Genomic DNA, 20,362 nt, shown 5'->3' with positions numbered 1-20,362 from the left:
CGACAGAAAAAAAAAAAAAAAGAAAAAGAAAAAAAAAAGAAAAAGAAAAAAGAAAGAACCAAAATAACCAAAGGGAATCGAAAATTGTCTCTTACTAGAGAGAATTTTCTGAAATCAAGCTTTCTTGAAGATTAAATTTCAAAACCACAGTCAACTGACTATATCACCCTTCTAGTTCTTTTCTTTTCTTTTCTTTTTTTTTTTTTTGGGGCTCTTTTTCAATCCTTTCTATTGATCATCATTTTTCAAGAGTTGTCTTAGTAGAAACGCTACTACACTTTATTGTAAAGTATTATTGTCCAACAGATTGAAAGACCAGAACAATTTTGTGTGAGTTTTCTTCTGGCCATAGAAAAAGGAAAAATCGACAGAGAAGGATAAAATCAACAAAAAACCAAAAGAGGTAACGTTTTGTTAAACCCGTGTGTTACAATAAATAAATCACACTTAATTCAATACATTTTTTATTCCCAAGTGCCTTAATAACTTTTTAGCTGTGATTCACATTTTGACGCACTTCAATTTCTATTTGGTCCCACAGCTTCGTAAAAAAGATTTAAAATTTTAAACTCGTTTTTTTAATACGCTTTACATAGAAGGCTGAAAACCGAGGGGGAATTAAAAAAAAAAAAAAAAAAAAAATTTATAAACCAAAGCGTTTTGAAGGTTGAAAAAGTTGGCAGGTTAAGAACTTAAACCGGCTGGACTTGATTGGAAAACTAAGCTGGTAGGAAGAGTTTGAATAAGTGTGTTTGTATGAGAAAAGTCAGTTGCAAATAACAAGTAGGTTTTGAAGAACAGCTAGCTTTTTTTTTTAAGTCCAATTCAGTCACTATTTTTAACTCCAAGGGGGAAGAAAAAAAAAAACTCATATTTTTAGTATGAACATGACACCAACGTCGCCATCACTATCGAGTACTTCTAGGTCTACTTGTAGCTTGGAGTCGCAGCCAACGTCAGCTTCACTGGGTTTAACTAATTACACTATTAATGAAGGTGTTGAGAGATCTATTCAGAGAAGAAAGCATTTGGAAGAAAAACCAAACCAAGAGTTGATCAATTGTTTGAATGAATATATCTTTAGAGGTGAAGGTGGTGAAGGAGGCGAAGGTGGTAACTTTGGTGATCATTCACGAACAAAAGATGGTATTGAGTTTTTCAATTTCCCTGTTATTTTGAAAATCCCTATTGGGAGCAAAAAAATGGAACAAGATGTAAGATACGTGATTCTGCAACATCTGAAAGTATTCATCGGCGAAATATTAGAAGATAGCGAAAAGGGAAAAGTGTTCAATATTGGATTTAAACAAAAATCTAGTTTGGAAGAGTTGATTTTTCATTTGTATGAAGAGAATGTTGTTTTCCAATTGGATTATTCAAAGTTTGTTTCAAATCCGTGTGTGCTTTTTATCAAGAACTTGTCCGGTGAAATCGTATTTGACCTGGAAGACTCTAGTGATGCGGATTTTATCATTTTGAAAAAAGATGCCGTTGAACAAGGTTCAAAGATGCACAAATTGTATAAATTTTTGTATGATAACTGTCACTTTAAATCTTTGGAAGAGGTGAAGTTGTTCAAGAATGAAGCAGTGGGCCATAATAACAATAACCAAAATAACAATAACAACAGCAACAACAACAACAACAACAACAATAATAATAACAATAACAGTAACAATAACAATAATAACAATAACAATAACAATAACAATAAGCATGCTGCACTTTCGAGCTCACTATCATCAATCACTTCATCCTCTTCCTCATCAACATCACCTTCCTTATCCTCAGCATTTGCAATTGTCAAATTTTCAAACCATTTGGATGTCGATTTATTGATTGAAAAGTGTAATCGCTTGGTTCCAAATATATTCCATGAAAATCCCTATGTTGCATTGTTTTTGAACAAGTATCTCAACAAGAGAGAGAGAATGGCGTCATTTGCATCTAATGCGCCGCCGCTACAACATCCACAAGCACCACATCCACTGTTGAATCTAACTTTCAACAAATTGTCTCTTTCTCTGTTTGGGATGAAGCAACAGCAACAGCAACGGCAGCAGCAGCAGCTCCCCCTTCAGTACCCACTAAGATCCACAGTTCCACCCCCAATTGTAGCATCTACCACTTCACAGGACCATTTCTCTTTAATCATTGTTCAAAACTTGACCAATTTCTTTCCCACGGACTATATCTCCAAGTTTCAATTTGAAAAGTTTATTGATAAGTTTAAGATGTTTGAAAATATAATAGATGCCATATATTTCCCAGTCAATCTAGTAGACAGTAGTAATGGTGTTGTTAAAGATGAACCACTATCTTCAGGTATTTCATCCCATACTCATCAACGTTACAAGTTTATGGATTTCGGATATATTCGATTCAAGCCGGTTGTTAATTTGGTTGAAAACACATTGAGAATAATGTACTATTTGAATGGATTATCCTGGGACGAATTTAATCTGCTCGATACAGGTAATTTACCAGGCTTAATGGATAATGTTGAGAAAGAAGAAGAAGAAGAAGAGGAGGAGGAGAAGGAGGATGAAGAGGAGGGAGAGGAGGATGAAAATACCGTTAAAGAGAAAATGAAGAAGCTAAGCATCACTTTAGCCCAACACAAACATAATTTTAATTTATTCTCCCTGGCAAATCAGTATTTTTTGAGTTTTAGTAATTTGAATATACCAGCCACACCAACTAACAAGACACCAACTTTACTGGTTATCAATATCGACTACCCAAATCCAATTTATACTATAAATTCATTTATACGTGGTGTTAATTATCAAGAGACTAACCTTTATGTCAATAATCTACTGCAAGTTTTCCAAAACGACGATTTGACGTGGGGGTTATTTTGGAAACAATTTGGTTGCATTAAATCTGCCAAGATTATCAAGCCGCATTTTTATGCAAATCAGGGCAAAAATAGAGAAGGAGGGAATGAAGAAAGGGAGGAAGAGAGCAATGATGATGATGATGATAATGACGATGATAATGATGAGAGAGACGAGGTAAACGAAAATGAAGAGTATTCAGAAGGCACAGAGGTGGAACCTAAGAAGAATGGACGCATTGGGTTTATTTTCTACAAGACTTTCAAGATGACAATCCGAGCAATATTAATGACAAACAATAAGATTGTTCGAGTAAATCAACAACACCCCCAAAATTACCAACTGCAACTGCAACTGCAACATCATCTGAGTTATCCAATCTTAATTCAGTCTTCATTTGCAATACAAAAATCTAACACAAGTAACATCAATAATAATCAGTATCGATTTGGGTATAGTCCCACAATCAGTAAGTTTGTTATTCCTTTGGGGAATGCGGGAACAATGCCTAATTTACCCAATGCAAAAATAAAGTCGACTTCTAGAGATTATCTTTTGAGAAGTGGCAATGCTCCTAGGTCAAATGGTGGCGGCGCAACTCCTGAAGGTGTTTATTACGCCTATCAGCCAATGATGCCTTACTACTACGGGTACCATAATCCATGCATGTATGGAAACAATCAAGTGGCTACACCTAATCCAGCAAGAACTATACCGAATCAAGCGACAAAACTTCCTATGTATGTCATACCCCCACCACTCCATCCCCCTCCACATCCGCACCCACATCCACATCCACATCCACATCCACATCCACATCCACATCCACAATTACCTCAACACTTGCACTTTCATCCACAACAACACCAACAACAACAACTGCAGCAACAGTTGAACTTCCCAGTTGGTGGTGCTCATATCATTCCTTCTAGTGCCGTATCCTTGGATAAATCCTATAATAGTTATGGTAATAATGGTGGAATAAATGGAGAGAATTCCCCTACTACAAATTATTATTATTAAATATTGAAACGGGATAATTCTGTAAAGAAAGAGACAAGTGTATAGGCAAAGTTGCAAATCAATTGCTGCGAAAAAAAAAAAATAAAAAATAAAAATAAAAAAAAATACCAAACTCCATTTTTTTCAACTGTATTGATTCTCTAGTGTATTTTGGTAAAAGAGGAGGAAACCAGAAGATAATAGTAGGAGCTAGTCAGTGTGCTCCACTATCGAGCAGAGCGAGATAGTGTCGATAGTGTCGGTAGAAGTTAGTCAGTGTGCTCCACTATCGAGCAGAGCGAGATAGTATCGGTAGTGTCGGTAGAAGCTAGTCAGTGTGCTCCACTATCTCGCTCTGCTCGATAGTGTCGCTCAATAGTGTCGATAGAAATCACAAAACAAATTAGATTATTACATTCGTAAATACAATTATCTACAAATTCTAATAGTGTCAATAGTGTCACTGGTCGGTGCTGCTCCACTATCTCGCTCTGCTCGATAGTGTCGCTCGATAGTGCATCTGTAGAAAACCAATGTTTACCAAATTATTTCCAAAAACTCTTATATTCATATTTGACTCAGCCTTGTTGCATCTACCTTTTTATCCCTCTCACCTGATAATTTTCATTTCATGCTCAGTTTTGAGTAGGCAACATCCCAAATCTCTTCTTCAAGGTAACTCTTTGTCTTGAATACTTGTCGTCGGGACTAAATCTCGCAGGATGGGCCGAATCAGTGATTTTACCATCTTCAGTAATCTTCTTCAATGTATAGATTCTTTTCCCCTCATCGTCTAAAGTATACATCAAATGCATCTTGTACCTTTACTATCTTGAAGATAACTCCAATGAATATATATATATACTCTCGTGATGAGGTTGAAAAAAAAATTTCAATCCTTCGGGCTCAAAATGGAAGTGTCAGATTTTATTGTCAATTAGTTTTTCACGACACTGAAACACCACTATGAGGGATGGAAAAAAAAATATATATTCAGGCTTATATTCTCATTAGACTAGTAGAGATATAAAGAGACCAGGTGGATTCACATTCACACTAGTTTGCTGGCAGGTATGGTTACGGTTAACAATGTGCAGAAGAATGTCGCTGGTCACAAGGCAATGATATATAAGAATCTTTGTGCCAACTTGATACGAAATGAATATATTGTGACGACGCTGTCGAAAGCTAGCAAGGCCCAACCATTGATTGAAAAATTTTTAGCACGAGCTTTGAAGGAGAATAGCAAGTTTACCGAGGATCCGAAATTGAAACTATCGAAAATGGCTTCATTGGAGTATTTGCAACCCCCCGATAAAGCTAGTGTTGGCACTAAAGTGATTAATGAATTGAGTAAACGATATGCTAATAGGACACACGGATTTACTAGGATTATCAAGTTGGAGCCTCGTTTAGGTGAGGATAAGGCTCCAATGAGCGTACTTGAACTAGTTGACTCGAAATATGAGGTCAAGTTTTGGTACATTGCGAAAACAGTGGCAAGATTGGAGTTGCAGAATGTGCCTTTGGACGATATAACAGAGTTGAATATGAAGAAATTAATTGCAAACAGACACAATGGAGAACAAGTGTTTAGAGACGCGGTAGAAACTTGCAAGAAGGAGTTTTTTAGAATCAAAGATGATCTGGAACCTAGTGATGAAAAAATGCAAAAGATATTGAAGAATTTACCCAATATGGAAAGACATACAGGAAGTTTAAAGGGGAAATTATTGGTGTCTAAAAAGTACAACGTTAGGCCAAGGAGGGAAATGGAACCTGTCCCTTTACCACAATCACCTTACTTGAAGTCCACATAACACTTATAGCTTTTGTATATAGCCCATGATTTCACCTCTCTCAGTAGACTTGAGAGAAATGAATCAAGTAAAAAAAGTAAATTAAGTTCAAAAAAAAAAAAAAAAGAAAAGATATATTGGCTTTCTAGAAACCAACCTCAGTGTTGAAATGTGGTTTTCAAAGTCTCATTTCAACGTAGATGGTAAAACTGCATTGATAGTTGGTGCCTCTCAGGGTCTTGGTGTTGACTTGGCTAGGAAACTATACCTTCAAAATTGTTCAATTGTACTTGTTGCCCGAACGACTGAAAAACTTCAATTTCATGGAAAGTCAATTTTGGCTCTTGAAACAGGACCATCGCATACTGCAAAAGTCACGTATTTCACATGTGACGCGTCAAAGTATGAAGACTGTCAAAGATTATGGAAGGATACGTACTCGCTGGGGTTTGAGCCTAATGTGATTATTTGTTGTGCAGGATCAAGTATGCCCAAACTATTCAATGATCTAACTGCTAATGATATATCCTTGGGTATAGATGTTAATTACAAAACCGCAGTGAATATAGTACACTCGGGATTCAAGTATATGCTTACAAGTCAACCCAGTACCACTCTTTCTAAGGATTGGCCACAGAGACATATTGTTTTATTTGGCTCTGTTGTTGGGTTCTTCCCATTCATTGGGTATGGTCAATATGCTCCAATGAAGGCTGCAATTGATTCATTATCAATCATACTCAGGCAGGAACTAAAACCATACAATTTCAGAGTATCGTGTGTTTACCCTGGGAATTTCCAAAGTGAAGGATTTGAAGAGGAGCAAAGAACTAAACCACAGATTACTAAAACTATTGAAGGGCCAAGTAAGCCAATCTCAGGAGAAGAATGTGCTGGTATTATCATCGATAAACTACTGAAGGGATACGACACTATAACTACTGATTTCATTGGATGGTTGTTGAGCTGTAGTGTATTGGGAGTACGCCCGCACCAATGGTGGATTTTCCAAGTTATTGTCAGCTTCATATTTCTGATTATTGAGCCAATTGTGATGTGGACCATTGGTAGAGATATTGCAAACTCATTCAAAAAGTAAAAATCCTCCTTGCAAATGCCAAAGGCAAGGCAAGGGCTAGTCGTTACTCTACTCTCTTTTACTGTCTCTCTCACGAATATCTACTCTAGGTTCATTTCATTTTTTAGTTACAAACTGCTCAGCTAACTTATCGACCAATTTACTAGACTCACTATCGATCTTTAGTCCAAGTTTATACCAATTAATACTATATACCCAATTCACCATTTTGATAATTTCCTCATTCCAAATATCCTTACACGTCTCCTTAAAGTCGGTTCTTCTTGTTATCGTGACATGTTTGTTGGGTACCTCTGTTTGTGTGTAATCTGTTTTCGATAATATCCGATTATTTATAATGTTATTGGATTGCTTTAATTGTTGGGATATAAAGTTCAGATTTTCACGAAACATTTGTCCCGTATAATATGTCAATGTTGATGTTAATAACACACCGCCTAAAAAGCCATGTATACCACCACCCATATTGTAATTTAATCTCTCTTTCGTTCTAGTGCTAGTAACCTAAATTCAAAGCCAGTACTACTAATCTAAATCCAAACCCAGTAATAATGATAGCCAAAGCTCCTTATTAGTTGAGATGAAGAGAGAAAAAAAATTACCATGAGAGAAAAAAAAGAAGGAACGACTCGGCCTGGTGTTCCATTGGTTGATTACACAACAGAGGCGCCAGCTTCTGATGTGGAAGCAGATGAGCCATTCTTTTCAGCAGAGCTTTGCTCCGCTTCAACTCTAGTTGGTGCTCCTTTCCTTCACTCATGGAATGATGAAGAATAACAAAATACTCTAGCTCACCTCAGATACTCACATACGCTCAAACACACTTTCTCTTTCTTTATATACAGTTACACAGCAGAGGAAGCAGATGGGCCATTCTTTTCAGCAGAGCTGTGCTCTGCTTCAACTCTAGTTGGTGCTCCTTTCCTTCACTCATGGAATGTTGAAGAACAACAACAAAACATACTTTTTCTTACACACGTTCTCTTTCTTTATATACAGCTAATTATCTCTAAATTAGTAAGACGCCGTTACTCATAAGATTCAAGATGCTTTCCTATAGCTTTGATAAGGAACGGTATAACCTCGCTCTTGTATAGTGTGCGCGAATTGCCTGATAATCTCAATTCCTTAACTTGTTCAACAGCTTCTTCAATATCGTGCAAGAAAAAAGGCAATTCTTCCATAGGCCCATTCAATGGTAGCAATGACTCTTCTCCAAGGTTTGTTTTCACATACCTTTTTGCCTTTAAATTACTTGAATATTCCACCCCCTTGATAAAGTTTACATCGATATCATCTTTCAAAGTCTCCAAGTTTAGTTCGGGCTCAATGCCAAATATCGCATATTGTAATCGGTCCAACTTTTTATCCATTTCTTCACTTTCAGCGCCCGTCGCTGCTTCAAGGTATCTCTTGGCAAACCCATCCAAATACTCTTGTCGTTCTGCAATCACATCGGGACTAGCTTCAACTCGTTCAAAAGCAATGTGTCTCTCCGATAATACTTGCTTTATCCTCTTTTGCGATTTAACAAGCTTCTCATCTAGCAAATCAAACTGCCTGGCATCTGCCATCCCTATACTTTCTCCAACTCGAACTTCTCTAGCCAATATATTGCGCTCTTTCAAAATGATATACCATAATTTATGTAAATCTTCAAATGACTTTTGACGCAACTCAGCACTTGTCCATTCTCTAGAATTCAAATCTAGCTCATCCGGTTCACGAATAGCACTATTTGTCGCATTTCCTTGGGGGAAAAACTGCCATAATGGATGATCGGGTGATACTTTAAAATTCTCAACCGTTGGAACAATAGGCTCACGTAATTTCACTTTGGACAAATTTGTGAACCTCAACTTCCTAGTACTTGCTGACCTTATCGAGCTTCTCAGGAAAAAACGTACACTAGCAAAAGACATTGCCTTCTTACTCCCACTTTTCTTCTTCTTCTTCCTCTTCTTCTTCTTCCTCTTCTTCTTCTTCTTGTTCTTCTTCTTGCTTGAAAAAAAATTTCACCAGTGCGTGAAAAAAAAAAAAAAAACAGTACAAGAAAGAGTCAAAGGGTTTAGATTCGGTGAGGAAGAAACTAGAAAAGGGGATATGTCTACGATACAGACGGAACACCACCAACAACAAGAGCCACTTGACTTGATACGGTTTCAGTTGGATGAGTATGTAATAGTGAAATTGAGAGGAGCACGAGAGTTGACCGGTAAATTACAAGGTTATGATAGTCATTGCAATATGGTATTGAGTGATGCTACGGAAACAATATACGGTGAATCGAAAGAAACGCAGCCAGTGATAAAGAAAACAGATATGGTTTTCGTAAGGGGAGACTCGGTGATATTGATAAGTCCCGTTTTAGATTAAATATATACATATATATATATATATATACATATATATATATATATATACATATACATATACATATATGTTTACGACATTTGACAAGTCATTGGCTCATTTCCACGTCATTTTCATCCTCTTTTAAAATAGCGTCCATCTTGGTGATTTTACTTGCATTCTTATTCCAGCTCGACTTAATGGACTCGCCTTCTTTTTGCAAAGTTTGAATCTGCTCAATTGTTTTAGAGATTAACCCATCATATTTATCAAGGGTTGTGGTTGAATCCAACTCATGTAATGAAGATCTCGGTAACTTATAAATCACTCTTGAATCGTCATTTTTAAACCTATCAAAGATTTTTGAGTTGATTTTTAAATATTCATCAATATCGGTGTTTTTGAGCTTATCGGCAGTCAAATCCAAGAATCGTTTTTGCAAGTCCCTTGTATCAAACACTAGCAATCGATAATCTATCTGAGTAGACTCTTTTTCCTTCTTGTCTTCATCTTTCCCCAATCCACTGATTACATCGGGGTGCAACAATCTTGCTGTTGGGACGGCCAAATTTGTATTGCAACTGTTTACCAATGTTGTGATTTTCTCTAGTATAGGCTGCTCCACATTTTTGATATCCTTTATCCTTTTTTCGAGCTCCTCATTTTGCTTGATAATCGACTCCAACTGTGAGTTCACACTGGTTAATATATCGGGTTTCAATACTTTCTGTATTTGTAAAACATTGACGAGTTCTTCTATATGTGCCTTGTATAGAAGCTCCAGTTTCTGTAAATCTAGTAGTAACTGATGTAGTTTGAATGCCGTTTCTTGAAACACTACAGAGGGAAAGTCCTCCTCCTCCTGTTGTTTAAGTTCCTTAAGGATAGTTGTATTCAACAATAGTATTTCCTGCCGAATCTTCAAATATGACGAAAATACAACATCGTAATACTTAACATGGTTTCTCACTGTGTCATCTATCAACCTCTGCTGTTTAGGAGTAGCCATTTGAGACGAAATGTGACTTGTGACTCCCAGTTTGGTGAAACTGATCTAACAAATCTCCTTGCGCTCTTGTACATGTTTGATTCTTTTTTATATTATTCTTTTTTTTTTTTCAATCTTTCAACTCTGTACATTTCTAACATTCTTTTTATTGAAATTAGCTACAACAAACGTTGAAACGATGGAGGAACAGAGGAGTAAACGCCCACTTGAGAGGTCACTTGATGCTTCTTTGTATGTATCATTGGTACAAGTACTATCCTCTTCTTTGCTGCAGGATTATGAGCAACTTTTATCACAGTTACGCATAGTAAAAGCTAGGTTGATAAACTTTCGACCTTACTATGTCACCAAGGCAAACTTGTTAAACACCCTTTTGGTATATACGTACCCGGAAACTATACCATATAGTTTGGTATCTGAAATAGCTGAGTTCATACTAAGTGAAATTGAGATTGTTGAAGCAGAAGACGCTACATATCCATTTCAGTCAATTGAAAATGAAACGTCACTAATTCAAACAGCAGATGACTTACTCATTGACACCAATTCCAAATCGCAAGCACTTGGATTTGAATACGATGAGCTGATTGACGCGAATATGAACTTATTGCGGTTTATACAAGCTAAAACGTTTGATTTAAGTCGATCGTACAGAGATCTAAATGAAATAAGCGGACTATTTGAAAATGTTGATTTCAAAGAGTTTCGGCTATGGCAACAAGGTGTCATAGAACCATACAAATACTACTGGACTCATTTTGGGTCGATCTATCAGCTGGAGCTGATATCGCTGCACGCATACCTCAAGTCACACTCATTGCAAGAACATTTTGATATCCTAGTGCATCCAATAGACAGCGACCAGGTGCACAGTGTCAAGTCCTGGTTTCAATATACAATACTTCCAATTTTAAGCCATTATGACTTTGATTTGGAACCTTTGGAAAGTTGGATGTTTACTAAATATCATGGCTCGGTTCAACAAAAGTTTGAGTTATGGAATATTGGCATCAAGATGCTTGCAAATCAATTGGGAATTTCCAAAATCCAGAATATTGTCGAGAAATACTTGGTAATGTGCTATTACAATGCATTTATTCTTCAAGCGAGTGCTATTTCGTCAGTGGACTTGACGAAATTGTATGACATTATCAGCGAAACATTGTCTGCCATAGTTTGCGATGATACTGCTGTTGAACCCCCAAGCTTACAATTTGATTGGCAGCTGTCAATAACTGCTGCAACGTTTGATGAGTTTTCATCCATCCATAACCCCTTGCATCCTTTATTCCAAATAAAATACACAGCTTTTCTTCGAGATGCAATTGCAACGTGTCAAAGATTGTTCCCTATAAGCAAACTCACTTTGGATAAATATCTTGAATTAAAATTCAACTCCAACGACAGCTCTCTTCAAAAGGAAGTTTCCAAAATTACTTGCAATATAAACGCTTCCAATTCACAGCAGTTGATTCAAATGGTTGAGGTATTTCAAAAAGTCTTTGTGCCACGAGGAAAGAAAGCAAACGTAGTTAACTATATTTTACTTGAGAGATTGCTAACTGCTAATTTATTTGATCAGGTGACTTTATTACTTAAAGACGGAGGATTTGACTTGTCGACAAAGGAAATCTACGAGTTGGTAATGGAAAAATTTTGGGAGAGTTTTAATCAGGCAACGAATATCAATGATAAGATTGGTCACTTGCATCAGTCAAGAAAATGTCTTGACTTGGTTGAAAATCAAAATCCAACTCAGTCAGATTTGTCTGAAGCCAACCGGAAAGAAATTGTTAAGCTCAAACATCTATTCAAGGCAATGAGTGCTATGAAAAATTTCAAAATTGTTGTTGAAAAGAATAAGCCATTTACTCCTAGTCAATTGATCAAATTCTCGGGCCAGATAACAAACAACCAAATTGACGAAAAAAACTGCTTTCATTTGATAACCATCATTTTAGAACAAAACGCAAAATCATATTTAGCATTTGAGAAATTGTTTCGAATTTTAAATGACTTGTTATTATACTTTGATAATTTGGATCTAGTTGAGAGCAATTTTTACTTCAACAAGTTGAAAAGTGCCTGTATCGAAAGTGCATTAGTTGATAACAATTTTTCATTTGCTTATGATCAAAGTATCGAGTTATTTGAGCATTTTGCAGCCACGACCAACATTGACGAGTTTTGGCTAACGTTTTATCAAGTGGGGAAATTTGTATCGCCTGACTGGTTGGAGAGTGATGAATCCGATATACTTGGTATTTGGATTAAACAAAGACAGATATTATCGTTAACTCTACAGAGGATCAACTGTGGAGATCACGTAACCATTGTTCTAGATCAGTGGAACAACTTGAATAGGCAAATTGAAAAGCACTGTTCAGAAAAAGAAGTTTACCAGGCCAAAACATCATACGATTATGAGCCACAGGCACAACAACCAATTACTTCAATCACACAAGGACTAATTACAGATGCTACGAAAAGAAGCAACAACGCCAGCGAAAAAATTTCAAACTTGTTTGTTTCTGGTTTGGGATGGGCTATAGGGGCTACTAAACAGTGAACAACAACCCCTATGTCTTTTATACGTTAACAAAATTAAACACAAGTTTTTATCAACTTGATTCCTTCCATTTCCTCTCTCACTCTGCGATTCTTTTTTCTCTTTTTTTTTTTTTTTTTTCTTTCTTTCTTTTTCTCTCTGTTTGAAAAATGTTTTAATTTCATTTTATATATATATCTATCTTTATATGAGGATTAGAGAAGATATTGACAAGGAAACCAAAGTTCAAGTGCCCTAGTGCCTATATAAGAGAGATCGGATTCAATCTCGGAGGTACGACCCGTTGATGTACTCGAGAAAAGTAATAGCTGTCATAAGAAGATACACGTCTAGAAACTTAATATCATCTAATATTTTTATTAGAAGACACGCAAATCAGGCATTGAGTATTACAAGTTTTACCAATCCAGGAAAAGAATATATACGTCAATTTCAGAAGCTTATGCTCGGTACGAGGGCACTTAGTCACGCAAATCTTTCGGCTTTGGAGGGAATCGATATAGATGACTCTTTTGGAGAAGAAAGCGCGTCTCAGAACTCTGCTGGTGGTGACGCCCAGCTTTGCGAAAACGAAAGCTCGACAAACGGATTTGCTGACGGGCATAGAGTAGGGAGGCAGGACCGGGAATCAAAGGGAGGGTTTGGTAACACAGAGGAAATGTTGGCAGAATCGTTTGAATTTAGTGATAATACACCATCACTGCGACTAAAGTTACAGTCTAATACGAATTCGAATACCAAGGAAAACGGCGATAAGGAAGGTAATGACGCATTAGTGGAGCCTACTGAAGCATATGTAGATGATCTTTTTGAGTTCAGCGATAGCGAATTGTCCTCGCCTAGAAACTTTTCCAAAAACCGAGACAGAGTGACTGCAAATCTGCAACAAAAAGAAGAAGAGCATTCCCAAACTTTAGAAAGCAGTAGTAAGCTTAAAGTGATTTCCCAGAGTGAATCTTCTGGCTCTCGGGCGTATGATCCTAGTTTTGAATTTAGCGAAGAGGATAATGAAGTACTCGCAGCCGTTGGCAATACCTGCAAACACTCATCACCATCACCACAAAAAGAGAATCATGAAGATTCTTCATTTGATCCAAAAGTGTCACCCACGGAACTTAGAAAAGCGTCTTTTCTGCTTCATACACAAACACCAATTATCAAAGCTCCTCAACGACTGACAACTATGAAACATATAATAACAACATCGCCATCAAAATCCGAATCTCCCTCGAAGAAACATAATCCTGCTTTGCAGATAAAGCTTTCCGAGTCACCAACGCGAAAACGATTGAACTCTTGTCTTGAATCGCCGCCTCTGGTTCCAATACGAAACATTTTAAAAGATTTCAAGGCTCCTTGTCAAGCTGCGCGTTATTACTCAACGGGGCTACAATCTGAACAGCCAAAAAAGACTCCAGTAAATTATACTTTGCAGCTAGCCACACAAAAGCCATCTATAGATAACGTGTCAGAAAAGGCTCCAGTGGAAACCTCTACATTGAGCAAAAAGGTTCAGCCCATAATTTTATCTAGAGAACAAGAATCCGTCTTACAAAGGGTCTTGCTGGGAGTTTCCTTATTCTATACCGGATCGGCTGGTACTGGAAAGTCCGTTCTTTTGAGATCCATTATCAAGGCCCTTAAGCACATATATCCCCATGGAGTTGCAGTGACAGCGTCTACAGGATTGGCTGCCTGTAATATTGGTGGTATAACCTTGCATAGTTTTAGTGGTATCGGGTTAGGGAATTCGAATGTTGAATCTTTGGTAAGGAAAATAAGAAAAAATAAAAAAGCACTGAGAAGATGGTTGGAAACAAAGGTTTTGATTATTGATGAAATCTCAATGGTAGATGGTGCATTATTAGATAAGTTGAATGAAATAGCCAAGATATTTAGAAAGAATGATGCGCCATTTGGTGGTATTCAATTGGTTGCGTGTGGTGACTTTTACCAATTACCACCTGTGGTTAAAAAGGTGAATGCCGAAGGCGAATTGAACGAAGATGTTGAAGCATTTTTTTCTTTTGAATGCCTTGCTTGGAAAGAAACAATTCAGGAAACTATTATACTAAAGGAGGTCTTTAGGCAAAAAGGTGACCAGACGTTTATCGATATGTTGAACGAAATGCGAGATGGCAAAATTTCAGTTCGAACAATTCAAGAGTTCAAAAAGTTGAGTCGTCCCTTGAAGTGTCCTCCAGGTATTGTTCCTGCCGAATTATTTGCCACTAGGTACGAAGTAGAGAGAGCTAATAACATACGACTTCGAGCATTACCTGGAGAAGAAATCTATTATAGAGCACATGACACGGGGTCTTTGGATGAGAAACAAAGAATTGGATTGCTATCCAATTTCTTGGCACCTCAGGAACTTCACTTGAAAAAAGATGCTCAAGTTATGTGCATCAAAAACTTTGACGAAACTTTAGTGAATGGATCTTTGGGCACCATTGTTGACTTTATGGATAAAGATACATATATGAAAGCCTTTCTGTCTGAAGAACAAGCGAACGAGAATGGTATATTGAAAGATTTTGTTTATAGTGAATCAGATATGCCTCAGGGCCCCACTACTACTGGCTCGCTCACACAAAAGAATCAAACCGAGGAAGACCGAAGGAAGACAACAAGGAGGATGGATTTGAATGATAACTTATTGGATGACTTTAAAAACAAAAAGTGCCCCTTGGTGAGATTTCTATCTCCAGATGGAGTAAACACTAGAACTGTGCTTGTTGAGCCGGAGGAATGGACAGTTGAAGATGAGGATGGAAAAGTACTTGTTTCTAGAATCCAATTCCCTATAATGCTTGCATGGTCTTTATCAATACACAAGTCGCAAGGACAAACTTTGACCAAGGTCAAAGTCGATTTGAAAAAGGTATTTGAAACAGGCCAATCGTATGTTGCTTTATCGAGAGCTACTTCAAGAGAAGGTCTACAGGTGCTAAACTTTAACGTGATGAAGGTCCGGTCTCATCCCAAAGTTGTCAAGTTCTATAATTCGTTAGCCATCTTGTCATCAGAGGTCAATTCTCGTGGTCACGGTCAACAGAAATTGAACTTTAGAGTCAGTAGTTACGAGTGAATTGCATGTTGTATACATCATTTTTTCTTTTCTTTTTTTTCCTCTTCATCATCATCATCATCTTGTCCGACTCCATAGTCGTTTTCGTCTAGATTTTATTTTCTATTTTTTTTTCTATACCTTGGATTCATGCTATATACTGTTTCTTCTAAACATAACTCTTCTTTGCTCGGCGTCATTAGTGCTATCTCTCTTTATGTATCCAGCAATCCTTGGCGCTTCCTTTGTTTTCTCCCACTCTGTGAATAACTTATCAGCATAACCTAACCCCACTTGATAAATTTCATCAAACTTTCCAAAATCTAAGGTGGCATAGTTATCAATGGGAGGTCGTAAATAGTAGACACCAGGTGTTCGCTTTGCTTCTTCTAAAGCATTAACACTGGCAACATATGCCAACCTCATTTGAATGTCCATCATATTGGGAACATTTGGGTGTTTGGAAAAGGGGTTCCATCTGTTAAAGAGAACCCAGAACCCACTTAGAGTGTCGCCATAATTCATGGGAGTCCTGTCATCTGCTGAGCCTACGTCAACAGCAATGATATGTTTAGCGCCGCGTCTCTTCATTTCCATTACGGGTAAATTATCTAAATAGCCACCATCGAGAAGCATACAGCCCTTAAAAGCAATTGGCGGTAGCAAACCTGCAAGCGACATTGATGCTCTAATAAACCTCCATGCATAACCTGAATCATGTATGTCCATTGTGGAATTGGTGATATTAGTGGAGTTGCAAAAAAATTTGACCCAAAAATCTTCAATCTCGGAAAATCCAAATACTTTCCAAATACCTCTATTGAACTCGTAACCGGTTATGTATGAGGTCACCGGATAAGTCAAGTCAAATATCATTCTCCACATAGAGGCTACCCTTTTGCTGAATTTCTTGGCCCTACCATAAATTGAGACCATATCGTAATCTTTTGCATATAATCCTCCAACAAAAGAACCAATTGATGTTCCCCCAATCAAGTCAACAGGAATTCCATGTCTCTCCAATGCCGTCACCACTCCAACGTGAGAAATTCCTCTTGAGCCACCACCGCCCAATACCAACCCAACAGCCTCATTCGACAAAATTCTGGCCAATCTCAAAAAATCATTCTTGTGAGACTTTAACGTCAAGTCTTTCAGTTGTTCCAGGCGCTTCCAGCTCAATGCCTTTTTCCTGGTTTCTTCAAATTTGGAAATTATTGATTTGTTTTGAACAAATTTTGCAGCCATCTCATTAATAAAGGACTTTTTATTAGGTCCAATTGAGTCTTTGCTTCTTTCCATGTACATTTGAATGTGATGGTGTCCTTGGACCCACACTCTGTTTTTCAACCATTGACTGGTGGATCCAGACACGACATATTTCTCTCGATGGATCAAGCACAAATCAGTCCTTGCTGTAGTCTTTAATTTGATCAATAATTGCTCATATTCACCAATAGATGTTGCAGTGGTCTCGTCGTCGGCATCGGCTAGTAACAATATGCAGTCACCTTGCGATATACAAGTGGAAGTCCAATTCGATTGCACAGGTGTGTCACAAATGTAAATAATGGTCTCGTACTCCTCTTCCAAGTAAGCAAAATAGCCTGACAACTTTAACCGAACTAAATTTTCATCAAATGCATGTCTACCCAAATGAGTCAATGTCAGTGCTTGATCCAATGCTATCACATTTCGACCAATTGTTATCAATGCATGAACCAATTTGTCAGCAAACTCGCGCACCGGTAAGCCAGAAACCGTGGGAAGAATTGTGATAGTTTTATAATCGGCAGACGTAAAGTCCTCGCTGCTGGTAGAGGTAATATAATTATGCGATGACTTACTGATGGATTTTTCAGTAGATAAAACCTTTGCTGCCACTAATCTTGACACTTTGACCATGATTGATGGATTTTGGAAAGACATTATTTCAAATAAGGTTCTTGGAATTCTGGCTGTTTCTGAATCTCTTACTGCTATTAACGAATTCGACCTTCGCGATGCAGTAAGCACTTCCACTTCTCCTATAGACCCTCCATGACCGTATTCGCCCAATACTTCCATATCACTTTGGTCTGAGTTTTTCTTTTTGCTTCGACGAACAACCCTGAAGCGTCCACTCAATACTACGTGAAACCCGTTTGCTAGGTCGCCTTGCGAACAAAGAACATTTCCTGCTGGTATATGACACCATTCCAAGGCATAATCTATAGTTAGGATTTGCTTTGACAAAAGACTTTTTAATTTAATTGCAACTGGTAGTTGTAAGAAATAAAATTTGTCAAGTAGTTTGTTGTAATCATTTTTGCCAATGTATGCAACTAACGCTCCACTGTTCTTGGGTGTTTTTATGGACACCAACGATCTAAATCCAACCACGCATGACAAATACCCAGCAATACCACCAGCATTAACAGTGTATACATACTTTGATGACGAGGTCTTGGAATAAGTATCTGGATGCTTGTAGTGTACTTCTAATGAGCCATTAATAACATAATATAATCCACACAAGATGGAGTTTTGTTGCACCAATGTTTTATCTGGCTCGATATACTTGAGGTCCATAACTTTGGCAAATTCGTCCTTGATATTCATTTCGTTGATGGCATTTCTTTTCCTATATTGTGGCTTTTGAGACGAACTCCTGCTTGAAGGAGACGACTGATGCGACTTCAATTTCAGTATGTTGATGGTATTCATTAGAGGCTCATTTGGATTGTATTTAAACACACCATGGTAACCTCCAATCAAAGGGAGAGGGCTCTTTGAAGACATGCTACCAAAGTTGTTCAAGCCAACTACTGAGCTGTTTGCTGATGAGTTCAAGCTTTGGAATTGTGCCGGTTCTTGAAATTCATTAGTTGAATCATTGATCCCTATGATTTTGAATATATTTTCAATAATTGCTATCCTTAGAGAATTATCTTCTGTTTCTTCTATATTGTCGGTAAAGTTCAATCGCCTGTCATCATTCAAGGTTGAAGAGGACAGTTTACTCAAGCCATGTTTAGAGTCATCTCGCAGAATGGGCACTGAGGAAAGCAAGTCTCCTGGATTGTTACTCATTACCCTCGAATTCAACAAGACATATCTTGATGCTGATCTTTCCAATGGACCTCCACGATACTGTTTAGGTTGCTTTTTCGTACTAGCATTGCCATAGTTTAATCTTTCAAGCAACCCATCTACCAAATACCTTGGCAAGCTCAACTGACTACACTTGTTCAACTCAACTTCCAGCTTGAAAATTTCCCCAGTCAATCCTAGATAATGGTGTATAGTGTTCATGGTTACTTTGTATAATCTAGTTAAAGCCATGGTTACAATATGCGAAGTGGCTTTAGGGTACTTTCTATACACACGCTCAAATGCAGAATGAGGTATAATTGCCACAGTAATCGAGTCGCTATGTTTCTTCTTCTTTGGTCTTATTATTATATCGGGATAAGTATCGCTGTCTATTTCTCTACCCATCTCAATACGATCTTCTTCCCCTAAAGTTGAGTCTGGTCTATCTAAATAATCTAGATTCAAGGATATTGAGCTTGTATTCAAGTCTGTTGGTGACATCATGAGATCTCCTCCTCCTCCTCCTGCTGCTGTTGCCGCTGCTGCCGCCGCTGCTGCAGTTGCTGCTGCTCTTCCTCTCAAACTCACGCTTCCTCCTTCTCTTTTTGCAGGTTTGAACAAATCCAAAGTAGAAATTAATGAACTTAATGGTGCCCCACTTTTTACTTCATTTAGAAGTTGGTAAGTTTGTTCTCCAAGCTTGAACATCTCGTCGCTATTTTCATAGTCATCAAATTCATACACTTGTTCACTCTCATCCTGCTCGATTAACCCAACATCATCGCTCCTCTTTGTCACCTTGGTATATACTTGCGCCGTGCCTTCTACAACAATCAGGAACCCTACTTTTTCATCAAGGCACATTATCTCATCTTTAAATAATTTTTGCGTCGTCATGCTTTTAGTCAACTCATGGAAAACAGCCTTGTCCAAGTACCCAAACACTTTGATTGCCAGGAGGAACTCGTCCAAGTAATTACCAAAACTTGTCTCCTTCTTCTTCTCTACAAGTAAGCTCGAAGGAGCTGTCTTTGATGGTTTGATGCCTCCCTGGTTTGTTGCATTGGTGCTACCTTGGCTCAATGGAGATTTTGTATTAATATCCTTTGAGTAACCAGTAAGATACTTGTATCGTACTACAAGTAGTCCTGCAAGAATTAGCAAGCCGACAATTAACAATATTGAAGATACATTCAAGTTAATTTCAAAGTTTTTGGATAAAAGTCGTAGCATTGTTTTGGGAAGATCCATCATTATCCACCGGAAAATTATGAGTAAAAGTGACTCGTAGTAGGAACCATCACCACCACCTTCTCTTCCTTCCAAATGAACAGTAGTACTCTGAGATTCCAGCGGCAATAATCTCGTTACGTCCACCTGCTCGCTCATTATTTTCTTTCTTTCCTTCCTTCCTTCCTTCCTTCCTTCCTTCTTCCCAATACCTCAAGCCAAGCTTCTCTCCTACTCAATGGATTAAAGTGATTTGCGCTCAGGCATATAAAATATTGCAATTTGTGCGGAGAAGTTTAAACTTGATGCGATGAAAA

General features: G+C 37.7%; 9 protein-coding genes across 9 annotated transcripts; 6 read left to right on the top strand and 3 right to left on the bottom strand. All coding sequences in view use genetic code 12, as the record gives it.

The window, feature by feature from the left end:
• Positions 1-887: 887 nt before the first annotated feature.
• On the top strand, positions 888-3,863 carry KGF56_003085 (uncharacterized protein; the record flags this gene model as incomplete). The annotated part of the gene is made up of 1 exon (XM_049324383.1): positions 888-3,863. The coding sequence occupies one exon, from the start codon at positions 888-890 to the stop codon at positions 3,861-3,863; it is 2,976 nt and encodes a 991-aa protein (XP_049179930.1).
• Positions 3,864-4,915: 1,052 nt separating this feature from the next.
• MRPL8 (mitochondrial 54S ribosomal protein bL17m) lies at positions 4,916-5,662 on the top strand (the record flags this gene model as incomplete). Its single annotated transcript, XM_049324382.1, has 1 exon — positions 4,916-5,662. The coding sequence occupies one exon, from the start codon at positions 4,916-4,918 to the stop codon at positions 5,660-5,662; it is 747 nt and encodes a 248-aa protein (XP_049179929.1).
• Positions 5,663-5,810: 148 nt separating this feature from the next.
• Positions 5,811-6,740, top strand: KSR1 (3-dehydrosphinganine reductase; the record flags this gene model as incomplete). The annotated part of the gene is made up of 1 exon (XM_049324379.1): positions 5,811-6,740. The coding sequence occupies one exon, from the start codon at positions 5,811-5,813 to the stop codon at positions 6,738-6,740; it is 930 nt and encodes a 309-aa protein (XP_049179928.1).
• A 1,028-nt stretch (positions 6,741-7,768) lies between these two features.
• Positions 7,769-8,662, bottom strand: KGF56_003082 (mitochondrial 54S ribosomal protein uL29m; the record flags this gene model as incomplete). The annotated part of the gene is made up of 1 exon (XM_049324378.1): positions 7,769-8,662. One exon carries the CDS (start codon positions 8,660-8,662, stop codon positions 7,769-7,771), a length of 894 nt encoding a protein of 297 aa, XP_049179927.1.
• A 181-nt stretch (positions 8,663-8,843) lies between these two features.
• SMX4 (U4/U6-U5 snRNP complex subunit) lies at positions 8,844-9,116 on the top strand (the record flags this gene model as incomplete). Its single annotated transcript, XM_049324377.1, has 1 exon — positions 8,844-9,116. The coding sequence occupies one exon, from the start codon at positions 8,844-8,846 to the stop codon at positions 9,114-9,116; it is 273 nt and encodes a 90-aa protein (XP_049179926.1).
• Positions 9,117-9,201: 85 nt separating this feature from the next.
• Positions 9,202-10,101, bottom strand: KGF56_003080 (uncharacterized protein; the record flags this gene model as incomplete). Its single annotated transcript, XM_049324376.1, has 1 exon — positions 9,202-10,101. One exon carries the CDS (start codon positions 10,099-10,101, stop codon positions 9,202-9,204), a length of 900 nt encoding a protein of 299 aa, XP_049179925.1.
• Positions 10,102-10,279: 178 nt separating this feature from the next.
• Positions 10,280-12,670, top strand: KGF56_003079 (uncharacterized protein; the record flags this gene model as incomplete). The annotated part of the gene is made up of 1 exon (XM_049324375.1): positions 10,280-12,670. The coding sequence occupies one exon, from the start codon at positions 10,280-10,282 to the stop codon at positions 12,668-12,670; it is 2,391 nt and encodes a 796-aa protein (XP_049179924.1).
• Positions 12,671-12,956: 286 nt separating this feature from the next.
• On the top strand, positions 12,957-15,761 carry PIF1 (DNA helicase; the record flags this gene model as incomplete). The annotated part of the gene is made up of 1 exon (XM_049324374.1): positions 12,957-15,761. The coding sequence occupies one exon, from the start codon at positions 12,957-12,959 to the stop codon at positions 15,759-15,761; it is 2,805 nt and encodes a 934-aa protein (XP_049179923.1).
• Positions 15,762-15,893: 132 nt separating this feature from the next.
• KGF56_003077 (lysophospholipase) lies at positions 15,894-20,204 on the bottom strand (the record flags this gene model as incomplete). Its single annotated transcript, XM_049324373.1, has 1 exon — positions 15,894-20,204. One exon carries the CDS (start codon positions 20,202-20,204, stop codon positions 15,894-15,896), a length of 4,311 nt encoding a protein of 1,436 aa, XP_049179922.1.
• Positions 20,205-20,362: the final 158 nt, after the last annotated feature.

The sequence above is a fragment of the Candida oxycetoniae genome (genome assembly GCF_023343755.2).
Source record: "Candida oxycetoniae strain CBS 10844 chromosome Unknown scaffold20, whole genome shotgun sequence".
Taxonomy (NCBI): Eukaryota; Fungi; Ascomycota; class Pichiomycetes; order Serinales; family Debaryomycetaceae; genus Lodderomyces; species Lodderomyces oxycetoniae.
This window is presented reverse-complemented; position numbering and strand designations above follow the sequence as displayed.